This window comes from Microplitis demolitor, chromosome 2 (assembly GCF_026212275.2).
Source record: "Microplitis demolitor isolate Queensland-Clemson2020A chromosome 2, iyMicDemo2.1a, whole genome shotgun sequence".
Classification (NCBI taxonomy): domain Eukaryota; kingdom Metazoa; phylum Arthropoda; class Insecta; order Hymenoptera; family Braconidae; genus Microplitis; species Microplitis demolitor.
This window is the reverse complement of record NC_068546.1, coordinates 10,990,687-11,006,635: the sequence shown is the minus strand read 5'-3', so window position 1 is coordinate 11,006,635 and position 15,949 is coordinate 10,990,687. Positions and strand designations below refer to the sequence as shown.

The window sequence follows — 15,949 nt, the reverse complement described above, 5'->3', positions numbered from 1 at the left end:
TCTAGCCACCGAAATAAGTCAGTTATTTTATGAAAGATCTGGCATTTATTATAGTCCTGGGTAAACAATTACTAAGGATAAAATAAATCCAACTGGCAAGTTACGAAGCCAATTAGCCTATGCTCGGAGGTTGTTAATTGAATCGGGTTTGATTACCCCCCGTTGTTGTAACTCACTTTGAATGATAGTGCCGGTAAGTTTTTAAGTTATTATCAATTCCATGCATTTTCTGAATAGTATACTAACGAAGTAATGTTATGTAGACTTAGATCCAACAACAAATAAACTGAAATTTTTGAAAAGTGAAACAGATGAATTGATGAAAATTGAATAGTTTTGGATTGACACGCGTGCAGCCCGAGAGCAGTTAATAGCGGAAAGTATTGATAAATTAGTTCAATTTCATTTCTATCCTTGTTTATCAGGTGACAAAGCAGTTGACTTAGTAAGCATTCGTTTCAATAATTACATCAAGATTTCAGTTTAAAAAAATTTCATCAAAAAGTATTCAATTTTTTGTAGAATTTTTTCTTTTTAAATAACGTTAGATTTTAAGAGCAAATTTGAAAGTGCAGAATCACTGACGACATCTTGGCCAGATCTTCGTGCTACAATTAAAGATTTTATTTTATCTAAAAGGATAGATGGCGCTGATGCTGCATCTCAAGTTGCTAAATTAACCGAAAGAGTCAATAGTTCGTAAAAATATTATGCGTAAATTTGTTTAATTAACGCAATTGATCTATTTTTTTAGTTTAATTTCGGTTGAAAAAGATGCTATAATAATTGCATTATTACCTATAGCTATTAAATCGACTATTTTAAGTGGTACTTAACGAAGAAATGTAGAAAAACATCCAGAAGTTGATAAAAACCATACAATTAAAAAATTCTTATATTCTCACCGTAGAAATATGCGTTTACTGTAAAATTACCAATATAATCTTTAAAATTTATGTGATAGCACTATAAAAATTTTAAATGCTTGCAGAAATCTGATAAACTGGAAGCTAACATCAGAGTCCGGTGAGAGACATTAATCTCAAATGGAGAAGCATTTTATCTATTTATGGTTTTTGTTGGACTTCTCTCGAAATCTACCGAGTTTTATTTTGTTGTTGACGACACAAGGATGAAAGTTAATACAGCATTTGAAGATTTAGACGTGACCTTTAAAATATTTGCCACAACATCCTGTCGATTCCCAAAATTTGTAAGCCATACATACTTACTTTTACAGAAAATTACTTATAATATAACGACATTCGCAAAATCGTCCATTTAGTTACAAAAAGCTGTCTTGTTTTTTTGAAAAAAGAAAATGAACACTACATTTAATTAATATCGATAAGTATTATAGATTATTATAAATGGAGCCTTAATTATTTGCTCAAAGCATGAAAAGTCAAGCTGCTCAATACATTGCCAAGTTGTTTGATTTGTCCGATTTGCCTCGAATTTACCGCCAATTGAAGTTACTGTTGCCACTAAAAAACATTACAAACATATTGAAGATGAAATTATTTCGACCAGTAAGGACATCACCGTTCAAGATATTCTATTACGCCGAGTTTTAAAAAAAATTTTTGAATTGCCGAATAATATTGAATATACTCTAGCATATATGAAAAATCTAAAAAACGAAAAAATTCTTTTAAGTAACGTAATTCAAGGTTCAAAATGGAATGAAAAATACAAAGTTTGGTGAAAAACCGGTTTGGCCTATATTATTTTATCAGGATGATTATGAAACCAATAATTCTTTGTGCAGTCGAAAAGGGTTAGGAAAACTTGGTACAATCTATATTATTATCTATATTAATCTATACCTTGCTTACCTCCATCTTTACGATCAAAAATTGAAAATATTTTCCTATTATCTTCATACAAGGGCGAAGACTTACAATATGTTACTTTGAAAACAATGTTATCGAGAGCAATTATTGAATTGCAATTCTTAGAATCTACTGATATAACAATAAGAACATCATCAGAACAACATCAAATTTATTTTTTATTGGATGGAGTAATAGGAAATAATCTTGCAGTACACTCAATACTAGGCTTTGTTGGTAGTTTTTCATCACACCATCCCTGTTGATTTTGTTTGATTAATAAAACTGAGATAAATAGTACATTTGATGAATCAAAATGTATACTCCGTATAGATGAGAATTAAAATAACGATTTATTGAAAAATAACCCTACTGAAACTGGTGTTGCTAAACCATCGGTCCTCAGTGATGTTAAATTGTCTACTAAATAAACCTTTTAACAGTGAATGTGATGCATGACATCTTAGAAGGGATTGCAGAGTACGATTTAGGTTTAATTTCAAGCTTTTTCATTAAAGAAGCGAAATTTTTTTCTTTAGAGAATTTAAATGACCGAATTGAAAGCTTATATTATGGATCTGACGAGATAAGAAATAAGCTACGAGACATAAAAAAAAGTCAAATTACTGGAAGACATTTAAAAGTTTCTGCAGCAAAAGTATTATGTATTATTCGCAATATTGGTGTTCTAATAGGTCATTTCATTCCGGTTGATGACCGACATTGGAAATTATGTATCTATCTGAAAGAAATAATAGATATTGTCACATCAACGAGAATACATAATAAATTATGTGATTATTTAGAACGACGAATTAGTGAATATTTGAGGCTGCTCGCTTCCTTATTTCTAAATTATCTGAAACCCAAACACCACTTTCTGCTTCATTATTCACGTATTATGAAGCTTATGGGTCCAGCTTGGAATCTAAACACAATGAGAGCCGAGAGTAAAAATGAAGAAGCAAAAGTAGACGCACGTACCGCAGTGGGCAGACGAAATATTAGTAAAACAGTTACAACAGGGCTATGCTGTTACTCTGGTCGTCCTTTATCAAGGGTGCCACTGGAATTAATAACGGCCTCCCAGAGACGGATCTTAGATCATCAGGGTGGTTGTAGAAATTGATTTATAAGAAAAGGATGAAGAAGGATTCATTTATTTATTTTACTTTTAACAATTTAACCTATATTTATTTATCCTAGGCAATATTTTATTTTATAACCTTATGACCTTTTAACCTTATTAAACCTTATAAACCTCATTACCTAAAGTCAACTACCTTTGACTTATTTTAACAATTTTTAAGCTTAACTAAGCCAACTACCTTTAGCGGCTACACACACACACACTCCCTCTCAGTCCCCTGGACTACTCTACACACACGCGACTTTCTTAATTTCACTCCACGCGGTCAACAAGACCCCCTACGTGGCTTAAACCTTAATTTTACTGCCCGCGCGGTCTCTTGGACACTCTACATAATTTTACACTTATTCAATTTTTACCAAATTGCATAATTATGCTTTCTATACTCAAACACACTTTTTACCAATTTAAAATTCCATTACACCTATTTCTTTACATAAAAATGATTTCCATCTAATTATTTACCATTTTAAAATCACTAGATAAATTTAACAACTTACTTCTCATAATCGTTAACCTTATCTTTATCAACAATTTTGTGAAGCCGGTTTTATGATTTATTTCATGTGACCGCTTAAGAATTTATTACAACCTTGATATCACAATACTTGTTCAGTCACGAGCTTAGGCAATTTGAAAAGCTTCGTGCATTTCCGCTACAGCCGTGAGTTAGCGAACTCGCGACTGATCTCAAGATCAGAATAGTACCGAGTCACTCGCTATTTGGGCCCGGTACATACAATTTCTAGCTCATGGCCGGGTCAAGTTGGCATGAGAGCCCTGCTACCAGCCGACCAATCAGGAAAATTGGCGGTTAACTATTTCCTGTTGCGCACTTTTAAGCCAATGAGAAAATTCATTTTATACATCGAGGCTGCTACGTCACCACCAAGCGGCCACGTCCCTTTCAACTTCATTTTCTCCGGGTTCTTTCGCTCCTAAATTTAAGAGTACAACCTCGTACTCGAAAACCGCTTTGCTTCAATAAAATTATTCTTGGTTGCATTCGCTATCGCGTATACATTTTGTTGCATTCGCTGTTTCATATTATCTTCTCACAGTTTTAATTGTAAATAGTGTCAATAAATATCTGATTTATATATTATAATAATTTGTGTAATTTTTTAGTTGTTAAGATTACATCACACCTAAGCCAGATCCTTTTTGCGCATTCGCTCACTTTACAATGCTCAAAACTCGAACGTCAATTCTCACGTTTTATCTTACGACACATTTAACGTTTATAAATTATTAATTGATTTTATTTGATTTATTAATTTAATTTACTTATAATTAATTTTATCCTAATATTAATGACGATAATTTTGACTTGAACGCAATTGATTTTCCGGCAATGCTTTATACGACCTGTCTGGAAAAATCCAGAAGAATTTTCTGGCGTATAACCTGCCTGGAATTATCAAAGCTAATTATTGTTGAGTCCAGGTTTTCGATTATTTTATTACACGTTAATAGAACGACAATTTTTCGCGGATACGACGTTAAATTATGTATTTAAATTAACAAATATTCCGGCTCCCTGCTTAGAATATTTTACAGAATATTTATTACGAATTATGTTGATTTCTTTCCCGCCGCTCGTTCTGTATTAGTTGTTCTAGTCCGTGTCTTGTTCTCTCTAAGTCTATGTATATAGGTTCTCGATCATGTATGCCTGGGGTAACCGGGTTGTCTCGAATTTTCCTCCTCGAGGTAACTCTCTTAGATCGAATTCTCGTCTTCGCTAAATATTCGAATTCTCCTTCAACCTGCTATTCAGACGCAATCAGTTCTTAATAATAAAAGGTACCGGCTACCTGCCTGGCATCTTGTAAAAATTAGATTTTCATTTATCGCTTGGTTCCACAATAATTAACCATGTCACAATTAAAAAATTTTGCCTGATATAATTAACAGCGTCTAATAATGGTGTCTATGTTGTTAGCTTCTACTTTAGGTCCGTCTGGTACAATCGTTCTGGTAACAAGTCTCGTCTCGATGGTTGCCCAGTCCTATTGGTTCTGTCTCCGCGTCTGTCTTGCAGTTTTATTAATTCTGCTCGATAATTTTCGGCCATAATCGGAGAACTCTTCCTCTACCTAATTATGATTGGGCCTCGAGTGCTAGCATTTTCAATTAGCGCGCCCGATGACAAGTCGAAAAACTTAATTGAATGCTCGTTTGGGGTTGCAGGTAGGGTAAATGTCCAACCATGAAAAATTACGATTCTGGTTGATAATAAAATTCAATATACCCCGTTACACCAGAGCTATCAACTGCATTTGAGTTACAGATATACATTAAATCATCAAAATTAGTGCAAATATAAATGTGAGTTAATTAATGTTACATTAATTAAAGATTTACCTCAATATTAATCTTATTGTCAGTATTTATCATAAAATACAACAGTAGATGTACATGAGATTTAATTATTGAAATTTTAAGCGCGGTCAATAAGAATTAATGCAGTCTTAATGTTTCCTACAGACTCTAGATCTAATTTCTTTTCAGTTTTTATGTTATTTAAAGATTTTTTCGATCAATTATTTATAGTTTCTAAAAATATTACTGATTACTGTAATTATGATAAACATTATCAGGCTTATGAAATCCCCCCATCTGCTTTTGATGATGTACCGGATTGAAAAATTATAAAATGGGATGATTTAGAATCATGTTATGTCGCACATATCACTCAATCCGGCAATAAAAAAAAATATACTGTAAAACGATTGGTATAAGAATTTATATGATTGTAACTTGGATAAATTTTTTATTGTTGTCATTATGTCATCTTAATTATTATTATTATGATTTTTATAATAAATATGATTATTTTTACAATTAATGTTATCACTCTTATGACAGTTTTTGAAATTCATGTTTGTATTTTGGAATATCATTCCACAAAAAAACATAAATTTGGTCTGAAAATTCCTTTAATAACCTGTATATTGCATAACCATATTTAATCATTATATGTTTACATTACGAATAGACATGATAATGCTCACTGCGTATGCACTAGAAAAAAAATAGCTGAGATTCAACTGAGAATAATCTGAGATGATACTGAGTATATCCAGATGTATATGGTTACCATCTAGGATAAAAATTAGTATAATCTAGCGCTGTATAACCTGAGATGTAACTGAGTCTGATCTTGATGCAACTTAGTATAATCTAGATTATACTGGGTACTATCTGAAATTTTTTTTTACCTCAGATGTAACGGAGTATAATCTAAGATGACAGCCAGTATCATCTTGTTCTTTTCATCTACATTTTATTCTAGCTGCAAGATGGCATTTTATTTTTTTATTCAGTGGAAATGTGAACAACAAGGTGTACAAGAAATTTAATATGTTCTCTTAAGGACTTCAACATTTGTTTCTACTTACAATCAACTGATACTCTGATCTGTTTACTAACAGTAGGTGGAACCCCGTTGCTAGCTATACACAAGTATGCACCCATACCAAGTCTTGAGATCCGTGTCATCTCTAAAGTTTCAGCTTCCCATTCTAAAACTAAAAATAATATTCATCATCGTTTACAGAAATTCTACAAAAAAATTTAGTGAAACGTTTTGATAAAAATATATACCATTGAGTGATTAAAAACTAATATAAAATCGATACAGTAATCACTTTCTGACGTATAAATCAATCTACCAAAAGATAGTTTCAACTAATCAATTGAAGAGCATTTTATTTTTTTCCTGAAAAATAATTTTTGATTTTTGTGATCCACATTTACCATTTTTTTAAGTAAATGAAAGAAAAATCCAAGTTCAATATCGTATTGTTGGATTGATTATAGGGCTGAGGAGGAATTAATCATATCATAATATATACTAAAACATTTTTATATAACTTTATATTGTCTCCTTATTTACTTAAATCGATCACCTAAAAAGTACAATATAGCATTTTCTTTTATCAACTTTCTCTGTCCGATGTGAATACAGCGTAATGTTCCTCCGAAATAAAACGTAAGTAAAAACTAATTATATAATACTTTATAATTGACTTTTTTTTTCTACGATATTTATCATGCAAAGGTTTGGTAAGCTATTTTTTAGAATTTTTTTTTTAACTTCCCGCTAAGACAATTGAAAATTTTCAAAAATTCGGAAGTTATTGGTTTCAGTCCGATTTTTGAAAACCGAATTTCTATTAAATTTTGACGTTTCGAGGTTCTAGGAAGTTATCCTGATTAATTTCACGATGATTTCCGAGTGTATGTATGTGTGTACGTACATATGTATGTAAATATTTATAACTCTTGAACGGGTGAACTGATTTTGATCGTTAAGGTGTCATTCGACGCGGCTTGTTAATATCTAAAAGCCGTAAAAAATAAAGCTTGATCGGTCAAGTTTGTTCGAAGATATTCAAAAAAATAAATTTTTTCAGATAACTCTTAATGTGCTCAATGGATCGATTCCAAAATCTAATCAGCTCTCAAACTCTATAAGCTACGTAAAATGCCACCTCGACCACCAAGATCGGTTCAATCGTTCAAGAGAAACCGTTGACGAAAGAATTCGAAAAAATTTTTTTTTTTTTGTTCTCTTAAAATTTCACAAGAACAACGCGATAAATCAATTTCAAAATTTGATCAGCTCTAGAACTGAATAAAACGCTTCAATAGCCATCTCAACCGTCTCAATTGGTCAATTCGTTCGAGAGATATCGTTGGCGAAAAAATGGTAAAAATTGTTATTTTTCGAAAACAAAGTCATACAAAAGTATTGTCGAGCTCGAAGAGCTCAAAAATGTATTCACAACAATGATTTTGAGCTTAAAAAACTCGAAAATATCAGAAAATTTTGGGACTGTCCCGCAGGGTCAACTGATAGACCGATTTTTTTTTCGTAGTAATTTATTTTACTCTGGATCTATAGATCTCATTATATTATTAGTCTAAGAGCTAATAACGCACGTTTTATGAAGTGTTTGATGCATCTTGAAATATTGTGATTTAAAATTTATTGGATGGAAAAGTCGATATACTTGTGTTGGCTTGACCCACCTCGGGACGCCAGATACTGCGTTTTCTACAAAGGTGTAATAAAATATGACCCAAAAAAAGTACCTGATGCAGTGGCCAACAACAAGTGATTGAAAGTTTAGGTAATTTTTAAAATACAATTATTTGGGTAGACCCTTTTGAGGGGGTTTATATTTAATAAATATCCCCCAAAGTTTATTTTTTTTAATATCATTTGGAATGTTTGATTCACGCTTTAACTTGAACAGCGTCTTAATTAAATATAAAAAAAATTAATTGCAAAAAGGCAGACACTTTTTCCGGCAGGAAGTTTAATTGCGAGCAAACATGGAAATAAATCTTATTTGCAACAGACAGAAATAGGTTTCGCCTGACGTTAGATGTGGCTCTTGGTCACGTGTCTCCGTACAGTTGTACATTTAAGCTTTATATTTTGAAGTAGAATTAATCAACATAATTAGAATATATGTGAAATATACGTACATATATATTACATATGAAATATATATATTTCAGACACATAACTTTTGGCCGTTTTAGGTATATGAAAAATATATTTCTTCTATATTCAAAATGTATGTTTTATATATTTTTTTTGTAAGGTTATCGTATATAACGAAATGTAATCTACATATATGTGGGATATACACTACTGGAAAAACTTAAAGGATAAAAAAAACTCCAAATTTTTGGGTGATTTTCAACAGACCGTAACTTCGAGAGAAATGGTCGTACAAGAAATGAAAAAAGGAAATTATAGCTCTGTGTCTATTTTTTAAATAATAACTTCAAAACTTTGTAGCGTCAGCGGTTTTTCAGTAATCTTAGAAAAACCAGCGACAATAAAATTAAAAATTTTAATAAAATTAAAACAATTTTTTGTTTTTTTTTTTTTGGTCTACGGGCGTGAAAAAAAAATATTTTCACTTCACTAGTATAAGGATCGGATACCTTCGTTATTCAGCTTTCATTCCATTTTTAATGGACCTTGATACGTCCATTTCACGCCGAGATATCGGTCTTCAAACGGAAACGGATCATTTTGTCTTTAATTATCGATATCTCAGAAACCGATGATCACACAAAAAGTTAATGGTAGGTTTCAAAAACTTGAATAAATTTTCTTCAACGATAAGCCATTGCTTACTCGAAAAAAATTTTTTTTCCTATCGTCACATGAATTTAAAAATGTGTCACGATCGAAGTGAGTGAAGACGACGGGCGAAAGGGTAATTTACTTTATTGTTTAATATCAGAATGCCGATTTTCCCTATTCTATAACTCAGCCAAGGAGTTCGATTGAACGTCACGTGGTTAGTGTGAGAACGTATAAGGGATCAGGCACCGATTTTTAATTTATAAATTATGATATGGAATTATTTTTATTCTGTCATCCAACCAAGGATCTTTAATCACGTGGCTAATATAAGAATCTTATAATTTCGTGTTGTTCTACAACTTATGTGTCTATTCGTACCGAGCGGATGTACTATAGACTGTCCCGTTCAATGACCTGCGTGGCGTTAGGGTAGGTCAGGGACTTTCTGAGTGAGAGGGATGTTGGGTCGGTGAATATGGGCCCTCGAGAAGACCGTGTTCTTTCTCTGTCTTACTTTAAAGTTACTATGACTTAAATCACCAGCACTCGAATGCCAGGAAAAAGGACAGTAAATGAAAAGACAAATGGATACAAAAACATGTGTAGTGTATTGACAGATTGAGTTTTACAAAATATTATATTAATGAACTTACCCCAATGGGTTAGTATATCTGCACACACACTCACTCCAGATTCACCAATTTGAATTTGTGTACACAGGAATTTTACAATGTTTTATGACAGTTTTTAACTGAGATTCACAGGTTGAATCTATTCACACGAACGCACTGCACGCTGAACCGAGAGGCCGGCTTTGCCTTCAAGTGAATTTATAATGATTTTTAGGATTTTTATTAACAGGATTAACTGTTCCCGAACAAGGACTCCGGTTGCCTAGGCGGTGACGTCACGTGAAAGAGTTTGGTTAATTCTATTGCAAACTCAAATGATTTTGCTCTAGGTATCCAACCTAGCAGTCCAGATGCCGAGGCGTAGGACCTCACGAGGAAAGGTTTTGAGAATAAAATTCAAGTCGTGTAATTCATATTTTAAGTAAAAGAATCGAGTTGCGATTATCGATCTAGGACCCCCGGTTGCCTAGGTGTGGAGCGTCACGAGAACGAATTTTAAAGTCGACTCAGTGAGTCTTATTCGTGGATAAGTCCGAATATCGATCTAGGACCCCAGATTGCCTAGGCTGTGGAGCGTCACGAGAACGAATGTTGGAATCTTACTCGCGGATAGATCCTACAAGGGTTTTCGTAGCTGAAGTAATGACTGACTGTAATTATTTTCCCTGGGTTTATATATGAAAAGTTCGTGGGAAAAGTGGGGCTAAGAATATTGAAAGTGTGAGAATAAAGGGGTTAGGTCATAATTTTGAGTGACATTTATTTGCATTCTCGAACACCTATGTCATGTTAGAAACTTTACTAATTATAGGAGACTCAGAGATACAAGCGCTTGATTCATTAGCAACCTACTATTAATTACTTAAATCCATTAGTGGTACATATTTTTACGAGCGATAACTTAATTTTTAAGAAAAGATTTTATAATTTACCTCTGATCTCCGTATTATAGAATAGTATGAAGATGATAGAAAATAACAGGAAATCGTAAATTTAAGTGACATTTATTTCAAATTTGGGCCTCTGAAAATTATATCGTAGAAAATTATTGACTACCAGAGTCCATGGAAACCGTTGAATTCATTAGCGGGCGGATATGAACTCTTTAATTCCATTAGTAGTGAGACAGAAAGAAATAAAATTTTGATTTAAACGACAGGAGCTCTTTACTCTACTTTCCGGGTAAATAATATCAACAGAGAATTCGTGGGAACTTTAATATTCATCGATGTTAGATGATGTTAAATTAAGTGCTCGGGTAATAAAATTTTAAGTCTGTGGGAGAATTTTTAAGCTAACTTAGTTTGGACATTAAAATTTACTTAAGGCTCAAGTGAGGGGTATTAAGAAAGAGATCGGTATAGTTCTATATATAGGTTTGCTGTTGAACACTTCCTCTAGTAAACCGGTAATCGCGGTGCAGATGCGCTTATGAGAGAGAGAGAGACAGATATTTGTCTATCCACTTGTTTTACTTCTATTTCACTCTCTCTTTCTCCATGCCTTATAATATTATATTTTGATATTAATAATTATTGTTCATTTCAGAATACCCTCAACTGATTCAGAGCAAGTCGAACACCTCCCCCCTTTTTTCCTGGAATTTATTGGATTTGCTCTGAATAGCAGAAATATTTTAAAAATAAAAATTTTAAATAATTTGGGATTAAAAGTAATTCATGTGTATCGGTTGTTATAAACGCAACAAAAAAAAAGGGATTTTGGGGGTTTCTTGGAAAATCAAGTGCTGGAACGAACATATTGTGGAAATCAATAACGTTGAGTGTGCATTTTACAGTTTAATGTGTATACAAAAACCCTACAAAGATCCAGATTAATCCAACCAGCCGTTTTTTTTTAATTCACTTGATCAAATTTTTGAAAAAATTCAAGGATCATGGTTTTTGCTTTGCATAGCTAATAATCTCAAACAAACGAGAAAGCAAATTTGTTTCTAAGCTTTGTCCACATTTCGATTGTAGACAGCGCTTCAGTTTTCAAAAAAAAAAAGGAAAATTTTTTTTCTAGAAAAAAATTTTTTTTTTAAATTTTTTTTCGGAATAACTTTATGAAATTAAAAAAAACAAATGCTCAATCATTTTTAGTACGTTTTCTCCGTTGCGCCCCCTAATTTGACTGATTTCTCGTTCATTAAATTCGAAAAAAAGTTTTTTGAAACATTTTTGGTTGAACTTATTTTTTTTGAAAAGTTAAGCACTACCTATAATAAAAATATGTTCAAAGCTCGAATGAAAATTTGTTTTCTTATTTTATTGAAGATTATAATCTTTCCAGAGCAAAAAACGTGATCCTTTAATTTTTTCAAAAATTTGATCGAGTGAATTAACAAAAAAACGGCTGGTTGGATTAATCTCGATCTTTGTAGGGTTTTTGGATACATATTAAACTGTAAAATGCACACTCAACGTTATCGATTTCCACAATATTTTCGTTTCAGCGCTCGATTTTCTAACAAATCCCCAAAATCCCTTTTTTTGTTACATTTTTAAATTCATGTGACGATAGGAAAAATTTTTTTTTTCGAATAAGCGATGGCTTATCATTAAAAGAAATTTATTTAAGTTTTTGAAGCCCACCATTCACTTTCTGTGCGATCATTGGTTTCAGAAAAAATTAAAGACAAAATGATCCTTTCCCATTTGAAAACCGATATATCGGCGTGAAATGGACGTATCAAGGTCCATAAAAAATGAAATAAAAGTTGAATAACGAAGGTACCCGATCCTGATAGTGGTCGAGTTAAACAAATTTTTTTCACGTTCGTAGACCAAAAAAAACAAATAAAAAAAATTTGAACATTTTTTTGTCGCTGGTTTTTCTAAGATTACTCAAAAACTGCTGACGCTACAAAATCTTAAAGTTCTAATCACAAAAGTAGACACTTGGAGCTATAATTTCCTTTTTTTATCTCTTATACGACCATTTCTCTCGAAGTTACGTCCTGTGGAAAATTACCCAATAATTTCGAATTTTTTTTTTTTGATTCTTTAATTTTTTCCAGTAGTGTATTTTAAATACATTTTCGTTTTTTAGGCAGATCTTTGGTGTATGAATGAGGGAAGGGGGGCTTGGCGCAGATAAATAATGACTAACAAATCCAACTGGTTCAGGCCGGAGCACCGAGGGATCTGGCTATCAGACTATACGATGATGGACGCGCTCGAATTTTTCTGCTCTGTTCTCCCCCCCCCCCCCCCCCACAAAAACCCCTTCCATCATTGAATAATCTGACTGCAAGATCCCTTGGTAGTCTAACCTGAACCAGTTTTTTAGTCATTATTTATCGGCGCCAACCCCCCCCCCCTCACGCACACACCAAAGATCTGCCTAAATAACGAAAATAAATTAAAAATATATCCTACATATATGTTGAATACATTTCATTGTATACATTTACCGTACAAAAAAATATATGTGATATACATTTTGACTATATAAGAAATATATATTTTATATACGAAAAACGGTCAAAAGTTATGTATCTAAGGTATGTATATTTTATATGTAAAATATATGTGCGTATGTTTCACATATAATCTAATTATATTAATTAATTCTACTTCAAAATAAGCATTTTAAATGTACAGCTGTACAAAGACACGTGACCAACAGCCAATGGGAGCGTAGAGAAAGACCACTCACAGCAACGGCGGTGATTGGCGCTGTCACTCACATCTACCGCGACGCGCAGCCTATCTCTTTCTATTGTAAATAAGATTCATTTTTATGTTTTCCGGCAATTAAACCCCCGAAAAAATGTCCGTCTTTTTGGAATCAATTTTTATTAAATTTAATTTAGACGCTGTTAAAATTTCAGCGTGGATCGAAGACTCCAAATGAAATTAAAAAAAAAAATCAACTTTGGGGGAGATTTACTAAATATAAACCCCTTTAAAAGTGTCTGCCCAAATAATTGTATTTTTAAAATTACCTAAACTTTCAATTACTTGTTGTTTTCCGCTGTATCAGGCACTTTTTTGGGGTCATATTTTATTACACCCTTCTAGGATGCACAGTACCTGATGTCCCGCGATGGGTTAAGTCAACACAGGTATATCTGCTTTGCCATCCAATAAATTTTAAATTACAAAATTTCATATGGTATTATATAAAAATAATTGTTATTAAGTTATTGCGAACTTTGACCCAATTATAACAATATCAATTTCTTAAAACTTCCAACATTTCGCTGTTTATTCTCAGCTTTATCAGGCAATCGATTTAATTAAAATATTAATATTAATTGAATATTAAAAAATTATGATTACAAAAAGCGTAATAATAACAATAAATCAGTAAATTAATCAAATAGATAAATACATTGAGACAATGCAGACTGTCTTCGTCGTTCTCAGCATTTCAGTTTTCCTGCTATTATAGCGTCACTGACCTAAAACTAGAAGCATAATGCCTTCATGACATGACTAATTATCATCTCAATGCATAACCGTAAGGGAAATTTTATAGCACAGATAGCTTATTTTCTACAAATAAGTTGTAAATATTTGAAAAAAAAAATTTATGAACATATTAATTTATTATCATCTTAAGTCTAAAAAATATTTTACGAGTCAATTAAGTCAATCGAAGCAGATCTAGATCGAGGTCTCAAAGTTGAAGTGGGCCCAACTCTCAGGTGTTCAATTTTACTATATTGGGAACTATCAAACTGAGTCACGCAGTCTGGCGTTGAAAAATCAAACTAATGATATCTCGCATAGCCGAGTAAATGCATGCTGTTAACTTCATTAATAAATTTTATATATCAAATTATTAATTAAGAAATAAAAATCAAAATTGAACTTGGAGTATCTAGAGAACGTAAAAAGTAAAAAAATTGAGTATTTTTGTGCAGTAAGAAATTGTCGAAGTAAAGCAAATAAAAATTTAAACGCGGTTGTCTATAAATTTCTGGAGGCTAGTGATCGTTCAGTGTTAGAAGAAAACTTTTTTGATAATTTAAATTGAATTGATAATTAGAAGTGTGGAAGTGTTATGTGCAATAAAATTCTTTTTTTTTTATTAATTTATTTTGTTTCATAAATAAATTTAAAAAAATCCTCTTTCACAAAAGCACGCGAAAATGCAGTGTCAGTTCTACCATCATTTATGCATACAAAAGTAGCACGATGATTTTTGCAATAACGATGGATGAATAATCGAGAACTTGTCGTCATTTTCCACCAATGACAACAATTTAATTGCTCCTATCAAATATCAATCAGAGTTTTTAAATAACCTGAGCACCATGGCTCAGGGCCTTAGTCGTTGATCAGATTTTCAGATCTCGAGTCCTACGATCCGCGTAATACAGTTTCGTGGTTGTTGATCAGATCTTCAAATTCCGAGTCCTACGGTCCGCGTAAACGGCGTCGATAGCCCGTAATCATATTGCAAAAATCTGTCCTAGAGAAGGCAATAAGTAACCGTCCTTAATAAAAGGTACTAGGCCGATATTCATATCGTGTAGCGGTATTATTTTATTAACAGCGGTTTATTTTACATTTAAATTCAGTTAAGTTGTAAATTGATAAAGGTACTAGGCCGATATTTTCATATCGTGTAGCGGTAGTATTTTGTTATTTACAATTATTATAAAAACCAGTCCCGCTCGATCGAATAGTGACACAAAAAGCAAGTGTAATTATATTTCGATTTCGGGTAAAGATAATTTGCGCATAAAAAACCATAAGGCTAAATAAGGACGTATATATATATCAAAAGTAATTAAAAATATGAATAATCAATGAAATGGTTCTACATCCTTTATAAGTGAAATCCATTGTAACAATTATAGTATATAAGTGCTGTAATTGAAAATTTAAATAAAAAGACAAAAGATCAATATCTTAATTTAGTGAGTTCATTTGAAAATAGCTCATAAGACTTTATCCTACAACCCCAGCCGCGTTCATTGAACCAAATCCATCCGGAGGAGGCCGAGTGAGCTGCAAAGTTCTGGAGGGATAAAAGCCTGCCGTGTTAGAACAAAGAATCAGCTAAAGGTAAGTGAGAGACAATATTAATATCTTTGTTTTCCGTTGATCGATTATTGAATGCATCGTAATCAAGCTCGAAGGCGTTTGGGTTCACTCTCCTCGAAAAATCCACATTAAATAATAAATATAGGAAGTGAAAATCTTCCTCGTATTCTTTACTGCTGTCCACAACCTCCATATCGCTCGTTTAATTT

At 32.4% G+C, this 15,949-nt stretch overlaps 1 protein-coding gene across 1 annotated transcript in view; it reads right to left on the bottom strand.

Annotated features, from left to right (window-relative positions):
• Positions 1-15,949, bottom strand: part of LOC128667338 (lachesin-like) — a 1,084,098-nt gene that overhangs the window by 522,083 nt on the left and 546,066 nt on the right. The window contains exon 6 of the mRNA XM_053736998.1: positions 6,390-6,518. Within this exon, the coding sequence (XP_053592973.1) occupies positions 6,390-6,518 (129 nt within the window). The remainder of the gene's footprint in view (positions 1-6,389; positions 6,519-15,949) is intronic.